Source organism: Oryctolagus cuniculus, chromosome 11, assembly GCF_964237555.1.
Source record: "Oryctolagus cuniculus chromosome 11, mOryCun1.1, whole genome shotgun sequence".
In the NCBI taxonomy this organism is placed as follows: domain Eukaryota; kingdom Metazoa; phylum Chordata; class Mammalia; order Lagomorpha; family Leporidae; genus Oryctolagus; species Oryctolagus cuniculus.
The window spans coordinates 42181839-42200102 of record NC_091442.1 but is presented as its reverse complement, the minus strand read 5'-3'; the positions used below and the strand labels follow the sequence as shown (position 1 = coordinate 42200102).

At 45.5% G+C, this 18264-nt stretch overlaps 1 protein-coding gene across 1 annotated transcript in view; it reads right to left on the bottom strand.

The window, feature by feature from the left end:
- Positions 1–9219, bottom strand: part of PCSK2 (proprotein convertase subtilisin/kexin type 2) — a 314344-nt gene extending 305125 nt beyond the window's left edge. The window contains exon 1 of the mRNA XM_002710961.5: positions 8736–9219. Within this exon, the coding sequence (XP_002711007.1) occupies positions 8736–8912 (177 nt within the window). The 5' untranslated portion in view covers positions 8913–9219. The remainder of the gene's footprint in view (positions 1–8735) is intronic.
- Between the last annotated feature and the right edge of the window lie 9045 nt (positions 9220–18264).

The window sequence follows — 18264 nt, the reverse complement described above, 5'->3', positions numbered from 1 at the left end:
AAATCACAAATGCTTGAAAAGCTGGTTGACAATATGAGATGAAAATACAACAGCTTTCACAAAACTTTGAAAGTTTTTTTTTTTTGTGATTTGATGTGCTTTGGTTGCAAGGTGTAGAGATTCACTCCACAACATAAGAAAAGGAATGTTTATTTACAGTGTATTAATTTGAGCAATGCATGTTGCTTTAAAGATAAACTCCTTAGTCTCAGTAATATAATACCATTTTTTTTTCAAGTGAGATATTTTAAATCAGGAATCAGGGATTTGGACACTTTCTTCTTGTGATTCTGCCATCGTTAGCCATTGTTTTCCAAAGTTTTTGTTCTAAACCACAGAAAAGAGAAGAATGTGGAGAATCAATCAAAGCTAACTTTTATAGATCACTCATGGGAAAAGTATTCATTACATCTACTCGACTATTACATGGACAAAAATCACATGACCATGTTATCTACATTGTAGGGTGGGAAATGCAGTTTTGTTGTAGCTCATGAAGAAGGGGAAATGAAACTGATGACTTAGATCTTCAGTCTCTGTCACAAGTAATTTCTTCTGTAAAGTTTGGCTAGAAAACGTTTAGGAACTTGGATGAAATGTTTGAGCCTCCCAATGGTCTAAATGGATTCCATTCTCTATATCAACTGGCCAGTCAAATTTCCTATGGGAGCCTGTATGATTGGCTGAGATAATTATAATGCTCTGTATTAAGTTACACCCACTGAATTGTTTGGGCCATATCATTTCATGGACCTTGGCTATCCCATGGATGAGTTGTTATTTGGTTAGGTATGGATTCATCTTCCAATCAGTTACCACTATTGCAAAAGACAACCCATGAGTGGCTTTCCAGGAAAAGTGTTGCTAGGCTACTGCCTTATTATTATTACCACTACCAGTAATAGGTATTTTATTCTATGCACTTAGCATTATGCCCAGAATCTTAAGAGCATGAGAATATTTTTCACAATCACTGTATTTTATTAACAATTTTCAGAAGACAATGAGTCTCTGACTTAGCAAGCCAGCCAATTTTCCAGCATTATTTAACTTTTAGCATTACTGTTGCTAGTTTCCTTCAGAGAAGAATTTGGAGTAGCAAGTGTTGTTGATAGATCTAATTGGAGAAAGGAACAGATTACATAGAACTGAAGTTCCAAATGAGTGGCGAACTTTCTGGTGTAGGTCAACCAGTGCAGGGAGGGGCTTAACAGATGAGCTTGGACTTGACCTATGGCATATTAAGTTGGGATCCAAAAGGGATCCATAGCAACTATATCTGGAGAAGGAAGATTACATGCTATTTTCCCATGGGTACCATGGTAGTAGAACTTGTCATTCCAGAAGAACTGTCCACTAAGGGCTTCTTAGATGGGCGTCTTTTTTTTTTGGAAATACTTAGGATCAAATCTATGCCTTGTTTTTTCTCTCTTTTATTCCTCTAATACATGTCAATCTCTACCTGAAGAGGTTTTGGATAGGTGATGGGGTGGTGTGTGATACTACTAGCGAACTCTTATTTTAACTGAAAATGGACCACATGATGGAGTGAAAGTAAAATTAGGCAATCTTGTTCCAATATTGTTGTGACATTAATGGCATCATTAACTGTGTGGGAATAGATATTCAAAATATATCTGAAAAAGTTACTACCCACAATAGGTAAAGAAATCATGAACACAGAAAATGAAGAAGGAAAACACAAAAGAAAACATTTTCAGGGCAAAAGCACAAAAAATAAATACTGCATAGAAGAAAATACTCAACTTATGAATATGCATACGAACAGGCATTCAGTTTTAATGAATCACCTTGGAAATTCAAATTAAATCAGTGAGACACTACTACATACCCACCAGAACAGCTAATAGAAAACAGGTGTAAAATATCAAGCATTGGTGAGAACATGGAGCAACCAGAACTCTCACATTCTGCTGGTGGGAATGCAAATTGCCATAACTACTTGGGAAACTGTGTGGCAGTTATTCTGTAGCTGGCACAATTCTGTGATGGCCCCCAAAATTTCTGCTCCCTGCTAAATGCAGATAATGTGGGTGGGACTGTGCATAGAATGGGTTTAATTTCTGTGATTAGAGATTTATCAAATGTAATTAAGGTCCTCAATCAGTTGGCTTTGAGTTAATCAGAAGGGGAAATGGTCTTGGTGGGCCTATCCTTATCAGGTGAGCCCTCAAGAAGAGATTTGAAGGGCAAGCGGGTGATAGAATCTCAGGAGGGGATCATGGGGTGAGGTCATGACAATGGCCTCCAGGAACGGAGAGTGGTCTTGTCCCAGCAGCCAGCAGAAAAAATGGAGACTTCTAAAGCTAAAAGGAACTGTCTTCTTCTAAAAACCGGGATCTGCATGGGAGTGGACTATTCTGGTCATGTCTCCAGGACAAAGCAGCCTGGTACCTTGATGTCTGCCTCTGAGGACTTGAGTGGAGAACCCAAGACATATGTGGCAGATTCCTTACTTACAAAAGCCTTCAGTTATCAAGTTTGTGTGGTTTTAGGCCACTCAGTTTGTAGTGACTTGTAACACAGCCATAGAAAACTGATGCAGCCTTCCACAGCTGAATGCATGCATATACATTTACTCAGCAATTCCACTTCCAGGAATTCCTAACAGAAAGGGATACAGCCGGCGCCGTGGCTCAATAGGCTAATCCTCCACCTTGCGGCGCCGGCACACCGGGTTCTAGTCCCGGTTGGGGCGCCGGATTCTGTCCCGGTTGCCCCTCTTCCAGGCCAGCTCTCTGCTATGGCCAGGGAGTGCAGTGGAGGATGGCCCAGGTGCTTGGGCCCTGCACCCCATGGGAGACCAGGAAAAGCACCTGGCTCCTGGCTCCTGCCATCGGATCAGCGCGGTGCGCCGGCTGCAGCAGCGGCCATTGGAGGGTGAACCAACGGCAAAGGAAGACCTTTCTCTCTCTGTCTCTCTCTCTCACTGTCCACTCTGCCTGTCAAAAATAAAAAAAAAAAAAAGAAAGGAATACATGGGGCTGGCACTGTGGCATAGGGGGTTAAGCCGCCATCTGCAGTGCCAGCATTCCATATGGGCACCAGTTCAAGTCCTGGCTGCTCCACTTTCAATCCAGCTCCCTGATTATGTGCCTGCAAAATCAGTGAGAGATGGCCCAAGCACTTGGGCCTCTACACCCATGTGGGAGATCTGGATGAAGCTCCTGGCTCCTGGCCTCAGCCTGACACAGCCCTCGCCTTTTCAACCATTTGGGGAGTAAATCAGCTGATGGATTCTCTCTCTCTCTTTCTCTCTATTTCTGTAATTCTTTCAAATAAATATTTTTTAATAAAGAAGGGCATATGTGTGTTAATCAAAATGCATATACAGCCACCTCTCAGTACCTAAGCACCTCGGTTCCAGCACCCCCAGAATACCAAATCCATAGATGCTCAGGTCCTTTCTATAAAATGGTGTTGGACATGCATATCATCTATGCACATCCTCCTATGTATTTTATATCACCTGTAGATTACTTATATTACTTAATATAATGAAAATTCTATAACAGCCATTGTTATACTGTACTATATGGGGAATAATGACAAGAAAAAGTCTGTGTACATTCAGTACAGAGGCAATTTTTCCCCAAATATTGTCAACATTTGGTTAAATCCACAGAGGCAGAGCTCCCAGACATGGAGGGCTGACTGTACTTCTATATCAACAAAAGCAATATTTATAAAAGCCAAAGCCTGAAAATCACCCATGAGCAAGAGGGGGCCTTTGTGGGACGCTGATAACATTTTATTTCTTGGCTTGGGTGTGGTTTGTGAAAATTTATTCAGCGGAGCTCCTTCCTAAATGATACTATACTTCCATAAAAGTGAAGTGACCAGAAATTCACTGTCATTACCTGGTAGTGCAATTATAACTGGACTGTTACAGAGTTTAAAGATTCCTGGGGCCAGCATTATGTTGCAGCAGTTAAAGCTGGCATCCCATATGTGTGCAGGTTTGAGTCCTGACTGCTCCACTTTCCATCCAGTTCCCTGATAATGTGCCTGGGAAAGCACTGGAAGATGGCCCAAGTGTTTGGACCCCTGCCAAGCTGTAGGAGACCTGGGTGGAACAAGCTGTAGGAGGCGTGGCCCAGCCTTAACTGTCATGGACATTTCGGAAGTGAACCAGCATATGGAAGATCAATCTCTTTCTCTCACTCTCTCTAACTCTGCTTTTCAAATAAATAAATAAATAAATATTTTTAAAAATTTGCACACACACAAAAATGGTTACATGATTTTACTTGTATAAACATCCCAGGCTCAGTCCTCTGTAAATAAAGAGATACAGCTGACAACAATAAAATGAAAACACCCAATTGTCAGGTTTTTATTTTGCCTTAACTTTTTTTTTCTGACTCAATTTTAAGAGATTTATTTGTTTATTTGAAAGGAAGAGTTAGAGAAAGAAGGAGAGAGAGAGAATCTTTCATCTGCTGGTTTGCTCCCCACTGCAACAGCTGGAGCTGGGCCAAGCTGAAGCCAGGAGCCAGGAGCTTCTTCCAGGTCTCTCATATGAGTGCAGAGGCCCAAGGACTTGGATCATCTTCCTCTGCTTTCTCAGGCTATTAGCAGGGAGCTGGATGGGAAGTGGAGCAGCTGGGACATGAACCAGCAGCCATATGAAATGCTAGCATCGCAGATAGTGGCTTTACCCCCTACACCAGAACACCGGCCACTGACCCAATTCTTAATTGATTTTTTGACCAATTTTCAATACAACACTTCAACAAATAATTTTTGTTTTATGCTTTAGTGGAATTAAAATTAGTAGCACACTGAGGATTTCATGGCACTCTTTGCAGTAACAAATCTGTGATTTTTGTAAATTTACTCACTTCCCTCAATATATGTTTCTTGTCTGATGGACATAGAGTTTTTTGGTCCAGGGCCAGGTCATGACAAAATAGAAAACTTCAATCTGCACATATTATTTTTGGGTAAATTTATAGGTATTTTTACTGTGTTTTAGAGAGGAAAGGTAAAGTTTTTTGTTTATAGTCTTGGACAAATCAAACAATCAGATAATTAACAAATATTTATTGACCAGCTCATATGCAGATAACATTATACATGAGGCTATAAAAACATCACCTATCCTTTCTTCTCTTGGGAAGATTTGTAGCCAACTTCAAGAAGAACATACACATAAACATTACCTAATGCTATATATTCCCTTGTTAATAACAAATAAATGGAAAATCTAGAAAAAAGTAAAAAGAAAGTTAAAATGTCAGAATTCCAAAATGGTGCATTCAGAGCAGCCAGGGAAGGTTTGCTGGAGGGGGCATGATGAGGTGAAACACTCCTTTAAGTCAAGCGCATTTGATTTTAAATCTGAATTTTTTCACTTACCAGATATGAACAGTTACTTAACCTCTTGGGGCTGTAAGAGTTTCAGCTGAGAACTGGGAGTGATGCAGTCATTTCTGTCACAGGCTTTTGAGACTAGCGCAAAGCAATATGGAAAAATAGCGGGTTCACCTGATTTGCATTGCCAACCCTTCCTAGGGGTGAATAAATGATCACTGCAAGTTTTTGGTGTCTGACACGGTGCATGGGGGGTGAGGAGGAGTAGAGATGCTGGTCGATGTCAGAGTAAGGAAAGGGAAGGACGCATTGGGGGTCTGAAATGCAAAACAAATGACAAATGTTTGGGAAGGCTGGACTAATAAATACAGCTAAGGACGTTTCCTTAACAGCTGGCAAGCAAAGTCATGTAATAGTTCCGGGGAGGAAACCAGAGAGCCCCCTCACATTCCCTTTTCCAGTGGAGAGGTAATACCTATACTAACTTGCTCATGTATGTGAAATGACTGAGGTGAGCAGTGGAGCATGCGAGCTTTTGTAGCGCACACTTTCTCTGTTGGTCCCCCACGAGTTTGGTCCATAGGAATCAAGGGAGGTTTGGGGGTCCAGGTCTTGAAGGGTAGGCAGGAGATGGGTCCAAAGGAGGAAGAAGAGGGTTTATCTTTTTTTTTTTTTTTTGACAGGCAGAGTTAGACAGTGAGAGAGAGACAGAGAAAGGTCTTCCTTCCATTGGGTCACCCCCAAATGGCTGCCATGGCCAGCGCTGTGCTGATCCGAAGCCAGGAGCCAGGTTCTTCCTCCTGGTCTCCCATGCGGGTGCAGGGCCCAAGCACTTGGGCCATCCTCCACTGCACTCCTGGGCCACAGCAGAGAGCTGGACTGGAAGAGGAGCAACCGGGACAGAATCTGGCACCCCAACCGGGACTAGAACCCAGGGTTTCAGTGCCACAGGCGGAGGAGTAGCCTACTGAGCCGCGGTGCCCGCGGAGGGTTTATCTTGACAGGTGTCAGTTGCACCCTGCAGACTCATCAGGTGAGAGTATCTCGTCAGACTGTTAACTTCACCAAATTTAGCTAAAAGGTACTGCCTGTGGGGCTATGGAGACATGAGGAGATAGATGGCAGGGAAAAAAAATTCTCCCAGATTTGAGTATGATGCAGAGGGCTCCTTTCCAAGAAAAAATGGGAGAGAAAGAGGCCTGTTTATCTAATTTCACCCCAAGGTACAAGCTTCAGGGGATTTCAAGATCAGTGTATCAAAATGATTGAAATGCTGTCTCTATACCCCCATCCTCAAAACCATGAATTCCTCATTAATCTGCTTGTTCCTACAAGGACCAGTAAACAATCTCCCAGAGAATTAATAAGTTAAGGCATTATCATTCTCAACTACACTAAGATTTGATCAAGTTTCTGAGGTCTGATTCTAAGGGTAACTTGCAAAGGGAGAAGCAAAGAGGAGATAAAACGACCGATGGCAATATTTGCCCACACTAGGCGAAGATGGGTGGCAACGAGAGGGGGCCACAAGTATTTTTTGCACCAGCTGCAACCCCATACACGCAAGAATTAAGTCACTCAAGGCCATATCCGTTCTCGGCATATCCTAACGCCCAGCATACCTGCCAGCACCTGGCTTGCTGTGTACCAAGCGGAAAAAAAGAACACGGTTTCTCCTCTGAAAAATCAGGTTTTAAATCCTTGCCTATTTTGACCTTGGGCTTCTGTCTGAACCCATTTCCTCATCTTTCTCCTTCATAGTAGCCCGCTCAGAGTTGTTAAGATCAAGTAAGAACATATGTAAGGACTCCAGCACATAAATGTTTCTACAGCTGTCAGCTAGTAACGATCACTACTGTGTTTCTACCGGTGTCTAAGACCTGGGTCTCGCCAAGTTTGGGATAGAGGAAGAAGGAAGAGTGTGTTCCTTTACCGTGTTGGGGGCGCTCTTGAAGCAGCCCCCAGGCTCTGGGACGCCGCGGCCGCGGGCTGCTTCCCCCGCGGACGCCTTCTCTCCTCTGCTCCACCCACGCCTCCCGCGAGCAACAAGTTCGCTTCTGCGAGACCCGCCCGCGCGCCACAGGCAAACCCGGCGCCTGCTCCAAGCCCACTCGGGGCCGACATCACAGCCGGGCGGGAGAGCCCGCCGCACTTGCGGGGGCCGGCGGGGACCGGGAGAGCGGCGGGAGGGAGGCGTGGGAAGTCGGACAGAAGAGGGTGATGGGAGCTCCAGACCGTGCGGCCCTTCTGGGTGAAAGCAACCATCAGAAGCACCCAGCGCTGAAATCCCGCTTCTCCTCTCGGGACCCGGAATCTCACCGACTTCCACTCAGCCCCCCCCCCCCCGTATTCAAATTGCGCCCCTCGGTCCATCGGTGTCCCCTCGCCCCAGCTTCTGCCCCCTCACCACCACTGCACCCCAGCCCCGGCCAGGTCCCCTAAGGACACTCGCGATCCCCGACACAGATTATTTCATCGGGAGAGCAGGCAGGTCAGCCACAGCTCCTGGCCAGCGCTCTCCTTCCGAATGTCCGTCCTCCCAGGGTGGGTACCCCGGCGTCCGCCCAGGAGCCGGGAGGCATAGTGGGCTGGGAGCCATCTCTAAACTGCTCAAACAGTTGAACTATTGACAACTTCTGGGAACGGGGATCCCCGCGCTCTTGTGGGAAAGCCAGGCTGGCCGCCCACGCCTCTGGAGGGGACACCTCCACTTATCCGTGGGGGAATCCCACTCGCAGTCCACACTCGCCAGGAGCGGAGAACCGGGGAACCAACCGCTAGCGCGCTCCTGGGGGAGTGGGCGGCCGTGGGCGGGGGCGAGGGCGCAGAAGTTCCGCCCTGATTTGGGAAAAGAGACCGTTTCACGCGTTGGAGTCTCCTATACCCGGAGGGAGCGGCTTTTCTCCGGAAAAGAGCGGGGACAGAAGTCATTGGGAGGAAAGTCCTCCCAGCGCGGGGTCGCGGAGGCACCGTCCAAGCTTTGGGCCCGGTGGTTGTGAAACTCTTCCTTCACCTGGTGGTGCGGGAGAGATCCCTGGCGAGGCGGAGGACGCCAAGCCCCACTGTTCTGGGCTCCATCCCTGCGTCCCCAGACAGCCTGGAGAACTTGGTACCTTGGACAGCAGGCGGGGGCGCCGGGCATCCTTTGAAAGACCTGGCCCTATTTTCGCCACCAAGTCCAAGAGCAATAAATTATTTTGATGACCTTACGAGTGCAGATGAAGGACATTTTAATTACATAACCCGTGAAAGATCACCGGAGGCTATGTCATGTTCGAGAGCCGATGGCGGAATATCTGCATCGCAGGAGAAAGAGAAAACTTGCAAATCTGCAAGGAGATTGCGCAGGGGCTACCCGTCGTTCGGCAGCGACATGCGAAATGCACGGGAGAGCTTACCTTTCGGACTCCAAAGCCGTGTTCTGCTGCAACTTGGCGAGCTTCTTCCTCTCCCCCTTTATGCAACTCCACAAGAAAATGATTCGTGAAGACTGCTCTCTCGGAGGATGCAAAAACCGTGGCACACAAGAGGAGCCCGGCGGCCGCCTGCCAGCGGGAGATAGAACCACCCTGCATCTCCTTTGGGAGCGGAAAGTGCGGCTCGGAGGCGCGCAGGCTGGTGGAGCAGGGGGACACGGAGGGAAGGTGCAAATAAATATATGTATATATATTTATAGTTTCTTTGCCTTTCTTTAAAATCTTTGTGTGGAGACAGGGGCTTGGGGAGCAGCAAATCAAGTGTGCGTTCTCCTCCAGCGCCTGGCTGGAGAGGGAGCCGTGTGGCCCGGCGGCCCCGCTCGCTGGCAGGGGTGCGAGCGTGGGGAGCTGTGTGTACCGGAGAGAAAGAGCGAGTGTACGTCTGTGCTTGATGCTAAATCTGCATTTTCAGCTCCTCCTCGGCTCCAGTTCCCCAGGGGCTGGAGGAGAGCACCAGCCTGGCTGACGTGCGCCCGCCCGCGGCCAATGAGGGCTGCAGAAGCGGCGGGCTCCGCCCTGGGCCGCCCCGGGCCCGCCCCTGCCCGCCCCCGGCCCGGCCCGGCCCGGCCGCCTCCGCCCGCGGGGGGCGCCGCGAGCCCGCGCCCCCGCCCCCCCAGCAGCCGGCGCGCTCCTGCAGCTCCGCCCCGGCGGCCGCCGCGCGCCCAGGAAAATCCCCCCAGCTGCAAGCAGGCCGGCGGCGCCCGAGTGATGTCATTGTTTGTGGAAATCTGTACGGCTCTGGAAAGGGAATTACGGAGCGCGCGGCTCCCCAAGGCCCGGAGGGGAGCTGGGGCACCGGCCTCTCCCTGTTTCTCTTCCCTGCTTATTATTTCCCGCTGCAAAACAACTCTCTCACTCCCCCCACCCCGTCTCTGTCTCTCTCTGTCTCTCTGTCTCTCTCTCTCTCTCTCACACACACACACACACACACATACACAAACGACATTCTTTTCTTCCTGTCCTCTTCCCAATAGCAAATTTTAACCCTGCCCCCCGCCACTTTGGGCAAATCCCCAGGGGAGGTTTGCGCGCCTTCCTGGCACCCAGAGGGTTGGGGAAAGCAGCCCGCTCTGGGCGACTAAAGGGTGAGGGTTCAGGAAAGAGCTGCAGGTGAGGAGCTAAGGCCGGTGGGCGGCTGGGCTGGCCCGGTGCGCACTGGCCCCGGAGCAGACTCCTCCAGGAGCCAGGGCTGCGCTGCCCAGACAGCCCTGGCGGAGACGCGCGAGGGTGGACACGCATGGAGGCGCCTTCACGGGCGTGGGGACTTTGAGCTGCACAAGGACAGCGAGGGTGCGAGTTGGTGGAGTTGTCGCTACCCGGCCGAGCCTCGCGCTGAGCGTCCTTGGCGGGACACGAATGGGGGCCCAGTGGCAGGGGTCAGCCAAGTTGCCCTGTCAGGAAACGCGCGCCCACGGTCCGCGCTGTGACGCCGAGGGCCAGCTCCCCTGCTCACGCCAGTGGGGCAGGCTCTGCTGGAAGGAAAAAAAGACGCTTGTTTTCAACCAACTCGCATACGGTTGAGTTCCAGAGTATTTACAGCGATGTGGGTTGCATTGAGTTCCAAAGTTCAGAATCTGCCTTACTGGGAGAAGAGGTAAGAGACCTTTGCTCAGAGGCTTAAGTGTATGCAAGAGACAGGAGAGGAGAGGAGGGGAGGGAAGAGGGAGAAGGGAGAGGAGGGGAGGGGAGGGGAGAGAATTTATACCACATCTCACACTTCCATATTTTTTAGAAAGCTTTTATTTAATAAATATAAATTTCAGAAGTACAACTTTTGAATTATAGCGGTTCTTCCCCCGCCCCATACCCGCCCTCTCACCCCCAAACCATCCCACCTCCTACTCCCTCTCCCATCCCATTCTTCATTAAGATTCATTTTTAATTATCTTTATATACAGAAGATCAACTCTATGATTTCAACAGTTTGCACCCACACAGACACATAAAGTATAAAGCACTATTTGAAGACTTGTCTTACTGTTAATTCTCATAGTACAAGACATTAAGGACAGAGATCCTACAAGGGGAGCAAGTACACAGTGACTCCTGTTGTTGATTTAACAATTGACACTCTTATTTATGACGTCAGTGATCACCCGAGACTTCACATCTCCGTATATATGCAGTCTCCTCCCTTTCCACTGTAGCATGAAGAGTTAGGCTCTACACAAGAAAAGCACTCTTGGTAGAAATGAACACTTAATTTTTTTTTATTATTCATTTGAAAGGCAGAGTTCCAGAGAGAGGGGCACACACACACACACACACACACACCCCTTCCATCTGTTGGTTCACTTCCCAAATGGCCGCCAATGGCTGGGGCTGGGCCAGGCTGAAGCCAAGAGCCTGGAACTTCTCTGAGTCTTCCATGTGGGTGGCAGGGCTGTCCTCTGCTGCTTTCTAGACATATCAGCAGGGAACTGGATCAGGAGTGGAGCAACCGGGACTCACTCCGTGAACCCAATCTCAATGCTGGGGAGCAGATCTGTTTGCCGCTGCTGCTGTCTGCCCAGAGCTCTTTCAAGTACTGTCAAATAAAAATGCGGCACTGCTGGAGATTTTGATGACAACATAATATATTTGCCATTATTATTTTTATTAGATTTTTTTTAAAGAAAATTAACCGATATGCTGAGAAGATGGCCAGTCCTGGGCTAAGTATGCAAGGGACCAGAGCAGAGTCCCTCAGTTACTACCCAGAGGCTCTGATTTCTGCTGAGATATTTGGCTTTTATTTCCCTATTGGCTCCCCTCGTTAGATTCCATCCGTTTGTCTATGGTGCAAAGTTTTCTTACTTGGAACCCTTCAGCTCCTCCTCCTCGGTTCTCTTACGTTTCCTCTGTATTTTGCATCAAAGCACGTAGTTGGTATGAAGCAGTACCACATGGTTCTTCCTGCCCTATATTGTCACTTGAGAAAAATGGCAGCAAATGTAAAAATTGCATTAGATAGAGTCACAATCATGGAGAGTATTTCAAAAGCAGTGGCACAGACAGAATCTAAGTCTTTAGAAAAATAGATGTGAAGAGCATCAAATAAGTCAATTTAGAAGATTATGGGTATCGGAAAATAGTGCTGCTAATGCAGCTAAATCTCTCTGAAAACCAACTTGAAATTACCATCTATTTAGAGAAATTTATTAATTTTTTTCTGAAACTACAGAGCAATATTTCATTTCCTAAATAAACTCCAAAGATGAGATGGTGTTAAATGTTGAATCTTATACTTTGCTATGGTTCATCCCTTCTGAAACTCAAGGTGAAATTGATTACCATGATGGTGGGTATAGGGAGGTGGGACCTTTAAGAGGTGGTAGGGGGTTGGCATTGGGCCCAGTGGTTAACTTTGTGACACCTACTTTCCATATCAGAATGCCTGGTTTGAGTTCTGGCTCAGCTATGGATTCCAGCTCCTGCTATTGAACATTCTTGGGAGGCAACGGATGATGATGGCTCAAGTACTTCAGTCCTTGCCACCCAAGTGGGAGACCCAGATGGAATTTCCCGTTCCTGGCTTTGGCCTGGCCAAGATTTGGCTGTTGTGCGCATTTGAGGAGTGAACCAGCAGATGGAAGACCTCTGTCTCTCTACCTTTCAAGTAAAAATTTAAAAAAAGAGAAGTGATTCTGCAGAGGCCTCATGCATGGATCAATCTATTCATAGATTAATGGGTTACTAGATATCGAGTTACTATGGGTATGGCTTTGTTGTAAAGTTGCGTTCTCTGTGTCTTCCTTATGCTGTTTTGCTATTGATGCCCTCCACCAAGTAACGCTGCAGCGAGAAGCCCTCGCAAGATGCCAGGGCTATGCTCTTGGACTTTGTAGCCTTCACAACCACAAACCAAATAAACTTCTATTTTTTTTAGAAAGCTTTTATTTAATAAATATAAATTTCAGAAGTACAGCTTTTGGATTATAGTGGTTCTTAATGAGCCAAATAAACTTCTATTATTTATAAATTATCCAGTGTCAGGTATTTTGCTATAGCCATGGAAAATGGACGAAGACACGCATCTTCATTAAAACCATATAAAATTGAGTACACGCTAAAACCTAGGCGGCTGATTAAATTAAGTCACTTTTAGTGCTTCACATAGAATAAAGCTCATCATAATATTGTCAGGGCAGCATGGCAAATGAAAAGAGATTTTTGTGATGCAAATGCATGCATAAAAATGAATTTTTAATGCACAGCAATGTAGTAAGCAAGTAAAGGCAATTTATTGATACACTGGGATGTTATTTGAAATGCAAATGCACATCCGTGTGTGCACACGCATTACTCTCCCAGTTAGCTACTTCTCCAGCTCCTTTCTCTAAACCAATGGTAACTTTGGAGAAGGAACTTGGAATAGGAAGGGGAACAGCAACATCTAGTCTTGAGGATTGACCCAGAAGCCAGTTGTCAGGAATTCTAACGAAGACTCTGCTACCAATGGCCACGTATGCCACTTGGGCCAAACCATTGCACCATGCATAGCCTCTCTCTCTTCATTAGTAAAGAGAGACAGATGGCTTATATGTCCTTTGGATTCCAAAACCTATAATTCCAAAGAGATGCAGCAGCACAGATGCTGATGTGTAAGCCACTGTCAAGAGCTTGAGAAATATTGGGGACAGTCATACTTTTTTTGTTAAGGTTTATGTATTTATTTGAAAGAGTTACAAAAAGAGGGAGGGAGAGAGAGAGAGAGAGAGAGAAAGAGAGAGAGAGAGAGAGGGATCTCATCCACTGGTTCATTCTTCAATGGCTGCAATGGCTGGGGCTGGGCCACGCCTAAGCCAGGAGCCAGTCTCCTATGTGAGTGGCAGGGGCCCAAGAACTTGTACCATCATGTGCTGCTTTCCCATGTGTATTAGCAGGGAGCTGGATCAGAAGTGAAGAAGCTGGGACTTGAGCCTTCACCTATATGGGAAGGCAGCATTGCAGGTGGCAGATTAACCCCCTGGCTACAATGCCAGCCCTGGGGGAAGTCACATTTTTGAAGGCATTGTGGTAGCCAGCAGACTTACTTTTGTTTTTGTAGCCTCTCCCAAACTGCCTCATATTTACTGACTTTGTGGATTGTAGAAAACAATAACTTGCACAAACAGATTGACACTGAGTCTCAGAAATGAAGGCCATCAGAATCCTGAGGTTCTTTCAGTTTATTTACACTCGTGTCTATAGCAGCAACATGGGTTGTTTGGTTTCGGTTCAGGTGTGCCACAGACTCTCATGTTCACTTTGAAGATACTGCCTTGCAAACTAGGAAATTCTCATTTTGTTATTGCATAACTATAAAGTAATAAAGCTAGGAGCAATGCAAAGCTCCTAAACCACCCAAGTCATGATTGGGATTCTCCCATTCAGATGGACATTTAAGTGGCGAACTTAGGCTGTACATTGAGCAGAACAGAGTTAGTTGCAAACAGCTTTAGGGAAAGGCTGTCAGATCTTTGAAAACTATTTGGACTGTTAGGGAAATGATCAAAAAAAATTTTTTTTCCTGTAGGGGAATAAGATGCACAGCTGACAGTCTTAATTTAAAATCACAGCTTGTGCAAAGTCAGATTGGGCTTCTCCTTTTTCTGCTGTATTCATTCTGAGAATGTATTTATTTATTTATTTATAAAGATTTCTTTGTATTTATTTGAGAGATAGCATTACAAAGAGAGAGAGAGAGAGAGAGATCTTCTATCTTCTGGTTCACTCCCCAAATGACTGCAATGGCCGGAGCTTCACCAATCTGAAGCCAGGAGCCAGGAGCTTCTTCCGGGTCTCCCATGCAGGTGCAGGTGCCCAAGGTCTTGGGCCATCTTCCACTGCTTTCCCTATCAGGAGCAGAGCTGAGTTTGGAACCTAGGCGCTCTGATATGGGATGAGTGTGTCCCAAGCTGCCCCAAAGCCTGTCCCTATTGCCTTTTTCCCCCCACAGGTATGAACGTTTCCAGTAATGGATGAGCAGGAAAGACAAAGTTCCGTTCTCTAGGGCCTTTCACGGGCCAGCTTCACACAGCTAACATCCTCCGACTTGGGGAAGAAAGAGACTTGACCTCCATTGACTGTGAGGGAAGAGAGAAGAGGCTCTTTTTCCGGGCACAGCAGGAGTCTAACAGTTTGGAGGGGAAACCGTGCATCTTAGTTTTACCAAACCACTGCCAGAGACTCAGCTTCCCCTTCCATTCTGAATGCGGCCCCCGGGCAGGAGGTGAGCACTTCCCAAGCTTCTGTTGTTAGTGAGCCCTCATCAGTCACTGAAGGTGTCTTTTTGGTTCTTGTTTTTTAAAATATTTATTTATTTATTTATTTGAAAGTCAGAGTTAGAGAGAGAGAGAGAGCGAGAGAGCGAGTGAGCCTCCATCTGCTGATTCACTCCTGAAATGGCTGCAACAGCCAGGGCTGGGCCAGGAGCAAGGAGCTTCTTCCAGGTCTCCCACATGGGTAGCAGGAGTCTAAGCACTTGGGCCATCTTCTATTGCTTTCCTAGGTCATAGCAGAGAGCTGGATTGGAAGAAGAGCAGCTGAGACTAGAACCGGTGCCCATATGGGACACCTGCACCTCAGGTGGTGGCTTAACCTACTGCACCATAGCACCGGCCTCATTCTTAGAACTTCAAATGAAGTAATGATACCTTCCTTGGATGGCAGCAGTTCTCTATTATCGCATTGTACTCTTGACTCTTTCAAGCAGGTCCTTCCTAATGACCCAAGCTTCCCTGATCCCTCCATCCCAGCCTTTTTCCAAGTTTCCTGAAATTACCTTAGCTCCTTATAGATTTCTGCTAAATTTTGGTCCTAACATCGATGAACTGTTTTTCTTTCTGCAGCTAGTTCTTATATTTTTAGATCTCACCTTATTTGCCTGTGGTATTTACACTCTTGTTTTTATAACTTAAAAATTCAGATGGTGGGAAATTTCAACTGTTTCCTCAGTGCTAATTCATTCACCTTTTCTATATCATTGGCATTTAATTGTCCTACCTCCAATTCCTATAGCTTTCACTGACTTACAGCTTTTTCACCTATATGTTTTCCCGTCAGTTGGAAATTCTTTACTGACTTGTTATCTAAGCTACCTTTAATTAGTATAGTAGGGAGTTTCATCACGTGCCTTATTATTATCAAGGAATTGAATCTAGAGTGCTTTGGGTCATTTTCATTTTGTTACTTCATCAACAAGGCATCAAATTTACTCTTACTAATTGATTCTTTCTTCGTAAACAGAAGCTATTCCTTGCCTTCTTATTTTCCAGGACAGTGAAAACTTACTTTTTGTGCTAATTTAGGTTTTATTATTTTGATAGGGTTTGAAGTAGCTAAACAATGAGGAACAAGGGCCCTTTAAATCTTCTTTTGAAAATTAGAAACACATTGCTATTCACTATCTTTAGATTCCTCCCCAGCTCTACAGGACTACAAAATAATGTTTGCTCACTTGGAAAATTAATTAGTTATTTCTCAGGGCTTATTGGAACATTGCTTATTGTCTGTTGAAAGTGATTATCTATTCATGAATTCTCTACCTTGTGTTATTTCCCTTTTCATGGTCTTTAAAAACATACAGTGGATCTTCCCCAATTCACTTTTTGAATGATTATGGAAATTATCTTCAAGAAGGGGAATTCTTTTGTACCTCTCAAACTTCCTATAATATAGGAAGAATTCAGAAAGAACAAAGCACATGGTTTGTTAGCAAATAAAAACTGGAATTTTAAATGATAAAAGTTTTAGGTGCAAAACAAAAAGTTCAAATATTAACAGATATATACTAATTCTATAAGGTCAACTTTGCCCACTGTAGTGAAACAAAAGAGTCAAGAAAAGTCTTAACTTTGACCTTCATGCTTTGGGTAATTGTACACTATTTAGTATTAATTTAGACAATCTAGCCTAAGTAAAGAAATTGATGTATAATTTCATTAAACATATTGACAAAAGTTATAAATGTATAGCTGTGTTCTCCGATATACTGCTTTCTATTCTTTTGAAGATATTCTATGCTTTCATCATTTGAAGAAACATGGCATGGTCTATTTTTAGGAAACTTCATCACCCAATATCCTTTTTCTCTCCTTGTGATACAGGAGAGAATGAACCAGAAAGCAGATCCTTACAGGCACATTTTTCTAGAGCTAATCACCCAACACAACCTTTGTAGATTTATTTTCTCTTTTCAAATCGTACAATCAAGAGATCATAACTCACAGAGGATCTAATCACAGTCCTCAATTTCTGATGACATACTGCACTCTGTGTTAATTTATGTCAGAATTTATCAGTGGTATCCAGCTTGCAGATACATTTTATTTATTTATTTATTTATTTATTTATTTATTTATTTGAGAGGCAGAGTTAGAGAGAGAGAGAGAGAGAGAGAGAGAGAAATTCTGTCTGCTGGTTCACTCCCCAAATGGCCAAAATGGATGGAGCTGGGCAGATCCGAAGCCAGGAGCTTCCATGTGGGTGTAGGGGCCCAAATAATTGGGCCATCTTCCACTGTCTTCCCAGGCCATTAGCAGATAGCAGACTGCTGGATTGGAAAAGGAGCAGCTGGGACATGAACCGGTGCCCATATAGGATGTTGGCTCTGAAGGCGGAAGCTTAGCCTGCTATGCCTCAGCTCCGGCACCACAGATTTGTTTAAAATGGATCACAGTGTCAATTTGTAAAGTCAACAACAGGAGCCACTGTGCACTTACTCCTCATGTAGGATCTCTGTCCTCAATGTGCTGTACATTGAGATTTAATGCTATAACAAGTACTCAAACAGTATATTTCACTTTGTGTTTCTATGGGAGTGCAAACTGTTGAAATCTTTACTTAATGTATACTAAACTGATCTTCTGTAAAAAAAAAAAAAAAAAAAAAAAGAAATTATCAACTCCCAACTTGACTCTCACTGGGATTAAACATGACAATAGGTCTGATCTGATTTCATCATCATTTAAAAAATCATCTATTATTTTTCACTTTATGTTTCTGTGTGGGAGCAAACTGTTGAAATCTTTACTTAATGTATGCTAAACTGATCTTCTGTATATAAAGAGAATCGAAAATGAATCTTGATGTGAATGGAAGGGGAGAGGGAATGGGAAAGGGGAGGGTTGTGGGTGGGAGAGACATTATGGGGGGGGAAGCCATTGTAATCCATAAGCCGTACTTTGGAAATTTATATTCATTAAATAAAAGTTAAAAAAAATAAAATAAAATGGATCACAGTGTAGGCCAGCCCCATGGCTCACTAGGCTAATCCTCCACCTAGCAGCACCGGCACACCGGGTTCTAGTCCCGGTTGGGGCGCCGGTTTCTGTCCCGGTTGCCCCTCTTCCAGGCCAGCTCTCTGCTGTGGCCAGGGAATGCAGTGGAGGATGGCCCAGGTGCTTGGGCCCTGCACCCCATAGGAGACCAGGATAAGTACCTGGCTCCTGGCTTCAGATCAGCGCGGTGCGCCGGCTGCAGTGCACCG